This window comes from Glossina fuscipes, unplaced genomic scaffold, assembly GCF_014805625.2.
Source record: "Glossina fuscipes isolate IAEA_lab_2018 unplaced genomic scaffold, Yale_Gfus_2 263, whole genome shotgun sequence".
NCBI classification, from domain to species: domain Eukaryota; kingdom Metazoa; phylum Arthropoda; class Insecta; order Diptera; family Glossinidae; genus Glossina; species Glossina fuscipes.
This window is the reverse complement of record NW_023998606.1, coordinates 9,698-22,134: the sequence shown is the minus strand read 5'-3', so window position 1 is coordinate 22,134 and position 12,437 is coordinate 9,698. Positions and strand designations below refer to the sequence as shown.

At 35.4% G+C, this 12,437-nt stretch overlaps 2 protein-coding genes and 1 long non-coding RNA gene across 5 annotated transcripts; 2 read left to right on the top strand and 1 right to left on the bottom strand.

Annotated features, from left to right (window-relative positions):
- Positions 1 to 2,433: 2,433 nt before the first annotated feature.
- On the top strand, positions 2,434 to 3,606 carry LOC119642871 (nuclear pore glycoprotein p62). Its single transcript, XM_038042175.1, has one exon. The coding sequence runs from the start codon at positions 2,519 to 2,521 to the stop codon at positions 3,557 to 3,559; it is 1,041 nt and encodes a 346-aa protein (XP_037898103.1). The 5' UTR covers positions 2,434 to 2,518; the 3' UTR covers positions 3,560 to 3,606.
- On the bottom strand, positions 3,577 to 5,249 carry LOC119642870 (U3 small nucleolar RNA-associated protein 18 homolog). Its single transcript, XM_038042174.1, has one exon. The coding sequence runs from the start codon at positions 5,119 to 5,121 to the stop codon at positions 3,655 to 3,657; it is 1,467 nt and encodes a 488-aa protein (XP_037898102.1). The 5' UTR covers positions 5,122 to 5,249; the 3' UTR covers positions 3,577 to 3,654.
- A 222-nt stretch (positions 5,250 to 5,471) lies between these two features.
- LOC119642872 lies at positions 5,472 to 11,428 on the top strand. Of its 3 annotated transcripts, XR_005248153.1 has the most exons (4): positions 8,433 to 8,520; positions 9,930 to 10,091; positions 10,648 to 10,773; positions 10,870 to 11,428. It is a non-coding gene; the product is annotated as an uncharacterized LOC119642872 (long non-coding RNA). The 3 variants fall into 3 exon arrangements; XR_005248152.1 differs by lacking the exons at positions 8,433 to 8,520; positions 9,930 to 10,091 and adding an exon at positions 5,472 to 5,789; XR_005248154.1 differs by lacking the exons at positions 8,433 to 8,520; positions 9,930 to 10,091 and adding an exon at positions 5,472 to 5,789 and having other exon boundaries at positions 10,634 to 10,773.
- The last annotated feature ends 1,009 nt before the right edge of the window (positions 11,429 to 12,437 follow it).

Genomic DNA, 12,437 nt, shown 5'->3' with positions numbered 1-12,437 from the left:
TTGATTTGGCACATTAAGGCAATTCAACAAACCATCATTCATATGATGAAAGGAAATGCATATTGATGGATGATAAGGATCCTCAGGTAAACTAAAAGGTGAACAACGATTTACGTAAATCTCGGCAAAATTGGCAAAGCGGAGATCAAGCAGTCTACCATTACAATTAGGGGTACGATTATGTTGAACCAAATTATGATCAAACAATTCATTAAAGAACACAACAGCCCTATCAGACATTGAAGTAGGAATCAAACAGCCAGAATTATCACTGTTACACCAAGTGACTTGAGGCAAGTTGAAGTCACCCAATGCAACGACCAAATCGTTAAGTCTAGACCGCTTGGCCACTTCACAAATGAGGGCAGCGTGTTTCTTGTAAATGGAGATATCAGAATTTGGGGGAATATAGGAGCAGGTTTAGCTGTTTATTAAGCATTTTCGCACGAATGGCGATAAATTCAACGAGAGGAGAAGTGGGAAATACTATTGAATTGGACGAGACGAACGCTGATATGGCAATTAATACACTGTACTAATAATATCTATTCTATATTTTAATATTCTCTGTATCTCTCTAATCTTCTTAATGTTAACATTTTTTGTATAATTTTCATGTATTTGATGTATTTTCTAATTGTGGGTAGGGTGAATGTTGTGTTTGGAAAGATTGTATTAGACGTTCAGTGTCTCGCTGGCCTGCTTTGTATATTTCTTTTTTAGCTGTTTTTTGTGTAACAGGTGTAGGGTCATTAAAAAGAAGATATGTCCAACGCAATTTCACATCGTAACGACCGTTCCCATATTTTATTTGATTCGAGGTTTTCTCATAAAAGTTGTTGTTATGCTTCTCTTCTGTGATTATACCAATTGATTCTAAGTTCAAGAATTTCGACACATCGAACATTTCGTAATCGTTACAATTTTCTCTGACACATATTGTATTATTTCCGTAACAGCCTTGAATGGTTCAAAAAAATATATATTTTTGTAGTTCTAAATTTATCAATCTTTGTGGTTTCTTTTGCCTAAAATTGCAGCACGAGTCCTGCCCGATAAGAATATTAATGCCGGCCACTAAATTTTTAGTAACAATTGAATTGTCTGCTAATGCCATCTTTATGTAACTAGACAAATTGCTTATTGTTGTTGGACATGGAAGATTCACATTGTCGTTTGTATACATTATAATAGAAATGGCTTAACAATTATATCGTATTTAGAAGTGTAAATTGGAAATGAGGACAAACCTGTCGTAGTAGAAACTACGTCATTGTAAAGTTGCCGTAGACTATGCGCACCCTTATTGGAAATTATTGGTTTTAACCTCATCTAGTTTTGTACAAATTTTTCAATAATTTTCTCGGTATTACCCTATTTATCCAACAGCTCATAACTTCGCTCGATGGCTTCGATGACTTCACTATAGCACTTTTACGTACGCGTAAATTTTCCAATGGCCGCTTCTCCTCTCTTAATCAGTGATTCATTTAGACAATTAAATTTTGCAGATCGCGTAAATAGTTCCCAAAAAAAAAGCGTAACCAATTTTAATAATTACCGCTTACATTTTCCAATTGGAAGGATTTAAGATTTAGTCCGCTACAAATATTTTCTTCATTTGTTGTCACATTTCGCTTCCCATCCCTGTGGTTTCGCTGGTTTGCTTATTGACAAACCAATTCAATTCAATTTGGGCTATGATATTGGTGATTTTATCTTCGCACTCAATGGTTGCCTCACATTTTCGCGCCTAATTCTTTATAATTTCATTGCCTCATCAAATTTCCTTAGATTGCAATGCACAATGTTTTCAGATAACCCGAAATTATGTTACATAATTTTTGGATATAGAACAAGAGCAAGGGTAAAAGAATACCTTAAATAAGCGAAATGGATGGAATATGCTAAGCTTCTATCTTATTTTTTGCAGGTTAAATTTATGTTGTTTTTTCAGTTTTTCTCAAACCTTGCATTTTTATTTATACTTACATTGATTTCCTTATTTTTTCTTATCAAATAACATGAAACGCGTCTTCTCATTGTGCTTACCACTTGGGATTTTTAACCGAAAAACGGAATAACGTAAATAGCGCACACCACAAGTCTTGCGTTACGCCTTGGTCCCAGTTGAATATACTTGCGTGCGTTGTTAAAACAAAGTCATATAAAAGCGACTACTAATTCCACAATTAGCTGTGCTGCTATAATTAAATTGAATTGTTATATAATATTTTGTTTTCCTTAGGGTTGGTTTCCTTAAGCACTTATAAAGAGATATAAAATTAATGGGGTGAAAGATTTCTTGGAAATGTAATTTTCTTGAAAAGAAACATAAAAAAAAAAAAGATATTTTGAATAATAATAGTTAATAGGTTTATATGAAACGCATCACGCAAGCATTGTGTTTGCGCCTAAGGTTGTTTCAATGAGAAAAAAAGAAGAAGAGAAAAAGGAAATTTGTGATGCGAAAAAAAGAAGAGCAGTTTTTTTGGTTAAAGCTTATTAAAAAATTGAAATGAGCTTTCAACTATCTGCAAACACTACCACCGCCAGTGGAACAACTGGAACGCAGGAAATTAAGCCAGCCGAGTTCTCATTTGGGAGCATTGGAGGGGGGGACGCAGACGCAAAGCTGACGTTTCCTCTGAGTACAACGACAACCACAGCTGCTTCTGCTGTTACGGCCCCTACAACGTCGACTTCTGGATTTATTTTGGTCCCAGGGAGTACCACTGCTACCACAAGTGCGACAAATGGCTTCGGATTTGGAACTTCTAGTTCAGCTACTTGCACTGCGGCAGCGAATTTTACTTTCGGGATTTCTGTTACATCCACGGCTGCTGCGATTACATCGGCTACAGCAATACCGGCACTAATAAGCAATGCTGCGACTTGCTGTGCTGCAGGTACAACAGTTACTTTTGCCACTCTAACTACGGCCACTAAGACAACGGATTCGGCAGCAATAAACAGAGCCTCACAAATTTCTTACAGCCAAATAGAAGAACTTATTAATAAATGGACTCTTGAGCTAGAGGAACAAGAGAAAGTTTTTACCGATCAAGCTACACAAATCAATGCCTGGGACAAAATACTTATTGGTAACAATCAAAAAATTTTCGAACTTAATGATGCTGTGCAGAAGATTAAAAACGATCAACAGACTCTCGAGCAAGAGCTAGAGTTTATAGCTACGCAGCACAAAGAGTTGGAAGAAAGTATAGTACCACTACAAAAGGAATTTATGAAAATACCGCAAGTCGACATGGAAAGAGCTCAGACATATTTAATGGTAGAAAACTTAGATTCGCAATTAAAACAAATGTCAGAGGACTTGAAGGAAATCATAGATAATTTAAACGAAGCAAGTAATTGTCAGGATAGCACTGATCCTATAATTCAAATTGGAAAAATACTTAATGCTCACATGAGCTCTTTACAATGGATTGAACAGGGCACCACTAATATAAGCAACAAATTGGAGGATATTACTAAAATGCATGAAACCTTCAAAAGAGACACTGAACGTTCCTTCCGTTCGGCTTATTACAATTAGTAAGATCATTTCGAAGTTATATTAAACTTTATTGATGCGCAAATACTAAAAGAAAACTGAAGTTAAAATAAAATTTCGAAAATATACATATAACATTAATAATCTTGGAAATGCTTCAACCTTAATAGAGGAACTTCTTTATAGCTACCTAATGCTAAATAGCCCGATTTTGGGGAGAATTCCAATGTACGTATTTTACCAAATTTTCCATTGTTGGGAAAATTCGCATAAACTGCAGCTCTAGGGAAATCAGCCAACTTCACGGCATTGCGAGCCTTGCTTGAGGAAAATGCCAGCAATTCCCCCGTGTTATTAAATTTCACACATGAGATAGCAGTAGTTAAGTTATAAAAAGATTTTTCTGGGCGTGGCGCTGATGACTGCATGGCTTTGCTAAAATCGTACACATTAACAATGCCCTCCATGGTACCTGTAGCCAATAGGTTTATAGAAAGATCCATAACATTACCCGCAATACATCCCTCGTCAATAAAGCGATGTTCAAGCTTTTGTTGTCGTATTGAGAAAACGCATACATTATAGCCCTTACTATTACATATTAAGCGCTGCGAATCAGCAGTGAAGGATACGTCTCTCGCTTCATCCTCTTGCTTATAAGTACGTATTAATTCCATAGTTTTCGCTTCATACATATGGATTTCACCATTTAAGCCTGCACTAGCCAAATAGCGGCCGCACGATGAGATTTGGAATCTAATCAAGTGCCCTCGGTCTCTGCGTAGCTTGTAACAGTGTTCCTTCGCAGTCATCAAATCGTACACATAAGCATAACGTGCTGTTGAACCCAATACGGCTTTTGTACCGCAAGGTAAAATTTTAGCACTCTTTATAGGAAATTTCGGTATGTGGATATTGTGTAGTTTATCATTTTGTACACCGTCAATGGCATATATAGAGGCGATACCTTCCTCGCCGGCGACGATGGCGGCTGTGCTGAAGGGATGAAACGCAATGGAATTTATTGGACCTTCGCCGTATGTAGCACGATTTAAATCTTTGAGCCGAGAGAATTTTATGTGGTTCGCGGCCAGGGAATATTCCCGACTCTTATCTAAGAAACCTACACTGCGTAACAATTCTTCGCCTTGCTCATCTGACTCATTTTTCAAACTAGTATCAGCCCATTTTGGTTGACTAATTATATGTTTGAATTTATTATTTAAATATTCCTTGTAAGGTTTGTCTATTTCCAAATGATTCAATGGGCCTGTAGATTTAGCTGTTTTGCGCATATCACCCAATTGTATTTCTTCATCATCCACATCCGTCCACGCGGGCTTTCGCTTTTTGCTTACATTTACGCAACCTTGCAATTCTAGATTTCGATCATATTTAAGAGCCGACGTTCGCGTTACCGCTGCACTAAGCGTTTTGATAAAAACGTGCTTATCGCCAAATAATACTTTCTCCGCTGAGGTGATTTTATTTTCATAACAACTGCCTTCATCTTGTTCTTCATTTATAGTTCCCATTCTGTGGCTATATTCAGTAACCATTTCATTCAGTTCAGATTTTTGATCATTTAACTCTGCGTCACTCATTCTACCCTTTTGCCCTTTTTGGAAGGAATTGGCCTTCTTGTGCAACTATAAATTACAAATCTTTCTTGCAAGCGTATTGATTCACTTAATATTAATTGACAGCCGACGTATGCTTCTTTTTATTTGCCGCATACGACATGCACAGTCAAAGGTTAACAACAACTTCGTCGAGATTGCCATAGTTCGTTGCTACTGGTACTTTTGATATATTTTATGTATTATAAATGCAACGAAGCTGCATAACTTATCCAAAGTGTATAGGAAAAGTTATAACCTATCCAGAGCATATAAATGGTAACAAGTTTATGAATAAGAATAAATACGCCATTAGTAAAGTAATAACTTTTATAACTTGTTTTACTACAAAAGAAAAGTTTCAAAGAAATCTGGAACAAAACTTAGCTTTTCTCATTAACAATATAGTTACGTGTAAAAAAAAAACTCGTAAATATTCTTATAAGTAGTTTATTTAGTGATTTTATTTTTTTTTTTGTAAAAAAATTAGGATTTTCTTTAGGGTTTTTTTTGTTTCCAAATTAAGAACTATGTTTTAAGACAATGCGGCTAAGTTAGAAATGCTAGGGAACGACTTTTATATAATTTAAAGGGTATTAAAAAATGCATTGTGAAATTAATGTAGCTATACTCTACACATTTGCGCTGAAAAGGTGATTATTACCTATTACATATTATATCTACTTAATATGTTCATTTCCTTAGTGTACTTGCGTTGATTAATTCTTCTTGTTCAAACATTTTCTTTTTATTGGGAAATGTGGAAACACACAGCAATAGAATTTAATTTAATTGCATTCTTATGCCCACGACTGAAGGATGGGGTATACTCAGTTTGTTATGATGTTTGCAACATCAAAAGGAAGCCTCTATGAAGTATATCTATTCGTCATCAGCTTAAAATTCTGAACTGATTAAGCCACGTCTGTACGTCCTTGCATCTTTTGTGTGTTTTTGGTCCCAAAAATATAGATATCGACGTCAAAGTTGGTAGAAACATTGCAACCTGGCACTCAGGTTAGTTTTAAAAATTGGCCAAATTGATCAGAGCACAGTCCTGAAATAAAGCGTAAATGAAATGCTGCCCCTTTTCACTAAGTAAAAATTTGTTGATTTTTTGAAACTTTTGTTGAAATTTTTTGTACTAGAATAAATGACCATTATCAACTTTTTACCATTTACTGCGGTGGTTGGATTTGCCGATGAAACGTATACATTCAGTCAACTTCGAAATCCCCGAGTCTTCTCATTAATCGCAGGAGACACTCCAGTGAAAGAGCTTTCCCTGGAAAACCATTAGACCGGGCATGATAACAATTCTTGGCTAAGCAATGGTTTGAAGAATTTTGTAATTTTCTCTTGCTTGGCAGTTTTTAAAAGCTCCTTCAATTCTGACTGATACGCAGCAGTCGCATTAGCAATTTACCTCTCAAAAATAAGACTTCGTTCTATAGACGGATCAATGTTCATAAAGAAATCGCGAAGTTCATATGCCATTCTTAAACCTTCACTAAGATTTTTAAAATTAAATGTCACGTTTCCAGTGTTTGTTGAAGCCAATGGGCTGTGAATTTAACATTTCCTCCAAATTGGTTTCAGTGAAATCTTGCGATTCAAGCAATTCCTGAATGTCACTTGATTCTATCTATTCGAACCCATGGCTATGTTTGCAGTCGAAGTTTGAACTTACGCAGATTTTTCGTCATTTACTGCAGTCAGAGCAGGTCACAGTTTTTTCCAGCATGACTTCAATGTGCGTGGCTTCAGTTCTTCCAATGATTTTTTTATGTTTACGATGCATTTTGCTATCACAAATTTCTTCCAGCATTTCATAACATTCATATCAGGGTTACATTCCATATTAAGCAATATGATTTTGAAGGTTCGTCTTATGTAATAGAGCTTAAAGGCATGGATGATTCCTTGGTCAATAAGTTGAAGCAAAGCCGTCGTGTTGGGAGGTAAAAATGTCACTTTTACGTTTGGATGCATTGTTTCAAGTTCGCGAGGATGACCTGGTGCATTGTTCAAAACTAGAAGTGCTTTAAAGTCTAAATTCTGTTTTTTTAAATAAGTTTCAACTTCAGAAACAAAACAATTCCGGAACCAGACACAAACAATAGCGCTTGTAACCCACGCTTTCTTATTAGCACACCAAAACACTGGCAGGTTTCCTCATTTTGATTTCGTAAAGCCCGAGGATTAAACGATCTGTAAAGCATCAGTGGCTTAAAGACACAATCTGCAGATGCATTAGAACATAGCGCCAGTGTAACTCTGTAGTTTGCTGCCTTAAATCCAGGGGCAGAATTTTCACTTTTAGAAATGGAAGTTTTGTTCGGTATTCTCTTCCAAAACAGTACAGTTTCGTCTGCATTAAATACTTGCTTCGTTTTGTATCCTCCATCAGCTACTAGGTTTGCAAATTCCTCTGGATATCGTTCTGCTGCAGCAATGTCTGCAGATGCTGTTTCTCCAACGGTTTCAATCGCGGAAATTTATAGCCACGAATATAGGAATTTTTACTGTATTTGTCTACGTCGCTGCAGAGCAAGAGCTGCTACAGCCCGAAGAAGCTCGGAAGAGACGCAAACGTTTGCGTAGCGCTGCACAACATCCCCATCCACTACAAGAAGTTTATTTGAATATCCCAGCACTGTCGACTTATGAAGAGGTATTACTGTAGGGTCACCTTAATTGCAATTGGGTGGAGAAGTTAGAGGCTTGCTGGCACAAAATTTATGAATCTTATAAAAATTTTAAAAATTCAAATAATTTTCAAAGTTATAATTCGCACGAAATTTCACATAAAAATTAATTAAATACTCAAATTATTATTCCTTATTTTCATAGAAAAAAAAAAAGTTTCGGTAAGTAATGCGAGATTTTTGTAAAATCCTTACTGTCTGTCTGAATTGTCATTGCTGAAGCTAGCTAGTTCAGGAGGGTTTCAAATATTTATTTTACGTACACTCCACAGACACGAAGAGATTGCAACTAAAAGAAATACACCTGCTTTAATGACAGACAACGCATGAAAATTGACTACCGAACGTGACTATGTTACGTTCCGGTCCACTCTTAATCCTGTTCTACGTACGGTCCCCTTCGGCCCATGGTTTCCAATGGTGAAGTTGCGGTCGACGCCCCTAAGCTCGTCTGAATAAAGAAATTGGGATTATTTTTTATATATATATTTTCCTTTTTTTAAACCATAAAAACGTTCTATGCATGTATTGAATTAATTAAACTCTCCAAATTATCAAAAACTTGTACAAACGTCTCTACAAATTACCAAAAACCTGTGCAAGTGTCTCTCAAAATTACCAAAAACCAATCGGCATGAGTCGGAAAATAAGCAAATACATAAGTTTTTTAAGAAAAGTGAGCAAAACTTTATTTTGTTTTTACAAGAAACACCTGCAGAATAATTCTCTGTTTAAATAAAATTGTTTTATTGTATATAAAAACCATATAAAGCGCAAACTGAAAACTTAACAAATATCAATTTTAAAACGGTAAACCGCTATTATTCTCATCATAATTTTTTTTATTATTGAAAAAATTGTCCACAATAACCGATGATAAAACCGAACAAAGATAATATCTGCAGGCGAATTATAGATCAAGTATTACTCTTTTTATTAATCCGTTACGCTAAGCATGGCTTAAAAAGAAAAGATATTGAATAGTTTAAACTAATAAGGAAAATCGCAATATTGCAGAATTTTAGCCCTTTAGACAGAGCGAGGTCAAAAGTATCACATCGTTAGCATTCATTGAGATTTTGTTAGATTTCATCACCGAGGGCAAATCATTAATGTATAAATTAATTAAAATGGGTCCTAAAAATTGCCTACATCTGCGAATAAGCATCCACATTTGTTTACACTTCTCAATAATTGAAAATGTGTTTGTATAAATTGCTTTTTTTTAACCACAAATATTTAAACCTCTCTGCGTATCTCATTTAATATTACGCTGTCTCTAGTCTGAAAAAGAGCAAAATGCATATATTTTGTAATAAAAGTAAACAAATACTCAAAAAAAATTCTCGCTACCTGCAATTTGATCATGTTGCCACTTAAGTAATAATTTCCTAAGTTAAAATTAATTTTGCAAGTGTAGAGAAGACAACTCACCACAAATAAACGCAATTATTTGGCAAAGATAATGTCTTTTTCTAAAATGACCAAGTTAGTAATCGAGACTAAGTTAGTTAGTCACCAGATATGGAGAGTTAACAATTAAACTGGAAACAGCAGTTGAAAAATTTCGTCTTAAGTATACAGCAAAAAGATTTGAGGTTTTAATATCATTAGAGGAGTCGGAGCTATTGAAACAAACATTTGAGGGATATAACGAGATTTTCTTTTGGAGTTGACAATCTTAAAACTGTATGTAGGATTAAGATGAAGTGAGCATTTTATCAACTGAAGGTATCCGCAATAATACTAGTAATTGAGGTAATCAAAGCTATGCCTTGCAGCAGAATAGGCAAAATTGTCGTAAGCAGAATTTTGCTTTTCCTATTTTTGTAATATTTAACTGCCTTGTTAAACCATAGCGGGCATTTGCTTCGAGAGCGAGGTTGCTTGATCGGAATGGATGCAGAAATAGGTAGATTTAGCACATTATAGAATGATGACAGCAAGTTTTCATTATTTTCGGTAAAGAAATCAGGCATAATGTGTGAAGATAAGCAGTAAAGTATTGGTTTTGTTAAAATCATAATGTTAACAGACCATCATGCCTCTAATAGAAGGCAATACAAATTGTTGAATTATTCCCAGCTAAACTAAAAGGTGTGAAACGTTTATATTGAAGTAAATTGTGATCAAATAATTCATTAAAGCGCTATGTCTATACCAAATGGGTTAGGCTTTTCGGCAGCATGAGAACAGCATGTTTCTTATAAATGCAGATATCCCCACTTGACGGAATATAGGAGCAAGGTACATATAACTGTTTATTGGTAATTTTTACCCGAATGGCAATAAATTCAACGTCGAGAGGATTAGGAAATTCAATTGAATAAGACGGGACTGCAGCAGATATGGCAGTTAAAACGCCACGACCAGTGCGATCCAATCGATCCTTTCTGAAAATCTGGAAAGATTTGTTTAAAAAGATTTAGGCTTTAACCAAGTTCTAATGAAGGCCAATCAGGAAAACACCGTGTTCACTGACTCTAGACAAGTAGAGCAAATTTTTGAGTTTAGGACTCTAGCACAAACCATAGGAAGAAGCTTTAAGTTGTTTGTGTTAATTTGGTAGTTTCTTTGCTAGTTTTCTCAAATTGCGCCTAAGACTTGGTAACTCCCATCTCACCATGTAAACGATTACTACCAATTCTTCAATTCTTTACTTAGTATGTCAACTATCTCTTTATAGTCTCCTTTACTCACCCAATTTAACAGATGAGATAGATTTTTTATTCACCATTTTTCTTATTTATTAAACGCAACTCTGAGCTCTCTCCATTCACCACACATAGTACTTTTTTTATAGACGGTGTAAAAGAAAACTCGGCTAACGGCCCTGGGTTAGAGAGAATTTTAGCAGATTTAAACGCAGAATCAGCTGAAGTACCGTACGCTACTCTACTAGTTGGTGTTTCGTAGGCTGGAACAGGAGGTGAGTACCACACATAGCGGTATCCATCGAACAATGTTTTAATTTTTACAAACTTTCCGCACAATGTCACGAAATTTGTACTTACTTCACAAAAAGCATTCCTTGTCTACGTGAAAGGTTGTAGTCGGAATATGACAAACGTAATCCTTCGGAAAGATCCAGAACTGCGTCTGCAAAACGGCCGAAAATAGCTTGTGGAGCGAAAAAAAACAAAAAATTTGTCATGCCTTCAAAAATGATCACCTAAATTAGCACGATTAAAAACCCAGTAACCAAAGGAAAAAATGTAAAGACCGCAAACCAAGGCTGATGTTTGGAAACAACAACACGCAAAAAATAAGAAAGACACTTTTTGACGAACACCAAGTGCTGATCGCAAAAACCAACATGATGAAACTAAAAAGTTCAATATGTCACAATAAATTTAAACACTTATATAATTACTTAGTTTTTAAAACCGTACAAAGCAATAAAATAAAAAAGAAATTGCAAAGTTTCTACTCACAAAGCAAAAAATGGGGCCACAGTGCGCAGATTCAGTTGATCGCCACAGATACAAACTTGGTATAAATGTTTCCTAACGACATAAATACACAAAATTTTGAAGGCCATCTGACGAACAAACAGTTTACAATAGTTCTGCACACGTTTGAACTAAGGCGAGTATTCAAGATTTGCCTCAAAAAAACTTACACCAAAAAACCTATACCAAAAAAACTTACACCAAAACAACTTACATCAAAACAACTTACACCAAAAAAACTTGCACCAAAAAAACCTATACCAAAAAAACTTGCACCAAAACACCTTACAGCAAAAAATCTATACCAAAAAACTTACACCGAAAAAACCTATACCAAAAAACTTACACCAAAACAACTTACAACTAAAAACCTTATACCAAAAAAACTTGTACCAAAAAAATTATACCAAAAAAACTTGCACCAAAACACCTTACACCAAACAATTTATGTAAAACACTCAACTTGGTGATGCCTAGCTTTGCTTATCGAGAGCTCAATATGCATGTTGAAACTATGGTCAAATAGAACGCCTAAATCTGTGAATTAATCGACGTCCTCTAACGTGCGAATCAATGAAATAGTGAGTAATGAATGACTTACTTCTTGAGAAAGAAAGCTTCTTACATTTATTCAGATTTAGTTTCAGAAAATTCCAAGAGCACCATGCAACAAAATTATCCAAGTCCCCTTGAAGCTGATGTGATTGCGATTCAACAGAGAAGGAGAAAACAGTTTCAGTATCTACTAACCTCGTTCACAGATAATCTCGACTGCATTGTGCTCCATGAGAGTAGATTTTCTTGTTTTTTTTTGCGTACAAAGCACTAAAGACTACAAAACCTACGTAGGAAACGAAGATGTTATCGCTTCGACAGCATAATAAAATGCCTCCGCCTTTCAACGATGACAAGACGGCTAAAACTGTTAAACGGGGCTTTCAAAGTCCAGTATGCCTGTAACTAGCTTCTAAAGCGAAAATTGCAGATAGAGCAGCAAGCCTAGCATCCACTGCTCTTTTCCAAACAATCTTTATATAAATTAGAACTATAATGCTTCACACTTGTAGGTTAATGAATTGAGAGTAACTTACTGAGGAGTCTGATTTTATATCTTTCCACAAGATAAAGGAAATAACTGATA

Excerpts from the sequence above, each read along its gene's own strand:
- LOC119642871 (XM_038042175.1), top strand. The coding sequence starts at position 2,519 with ATGAGCTTTCAACTATCTGCAAACACTACCACCGCCAGTGGAACAACT.
- LOC119642870 (XM_038042174.1), bottom strand. The coding sequence starts at position 5,121 with ATGAGTGACGCAGAGTTAAATGATCAAAAATCTGAACTGAATGAAATG.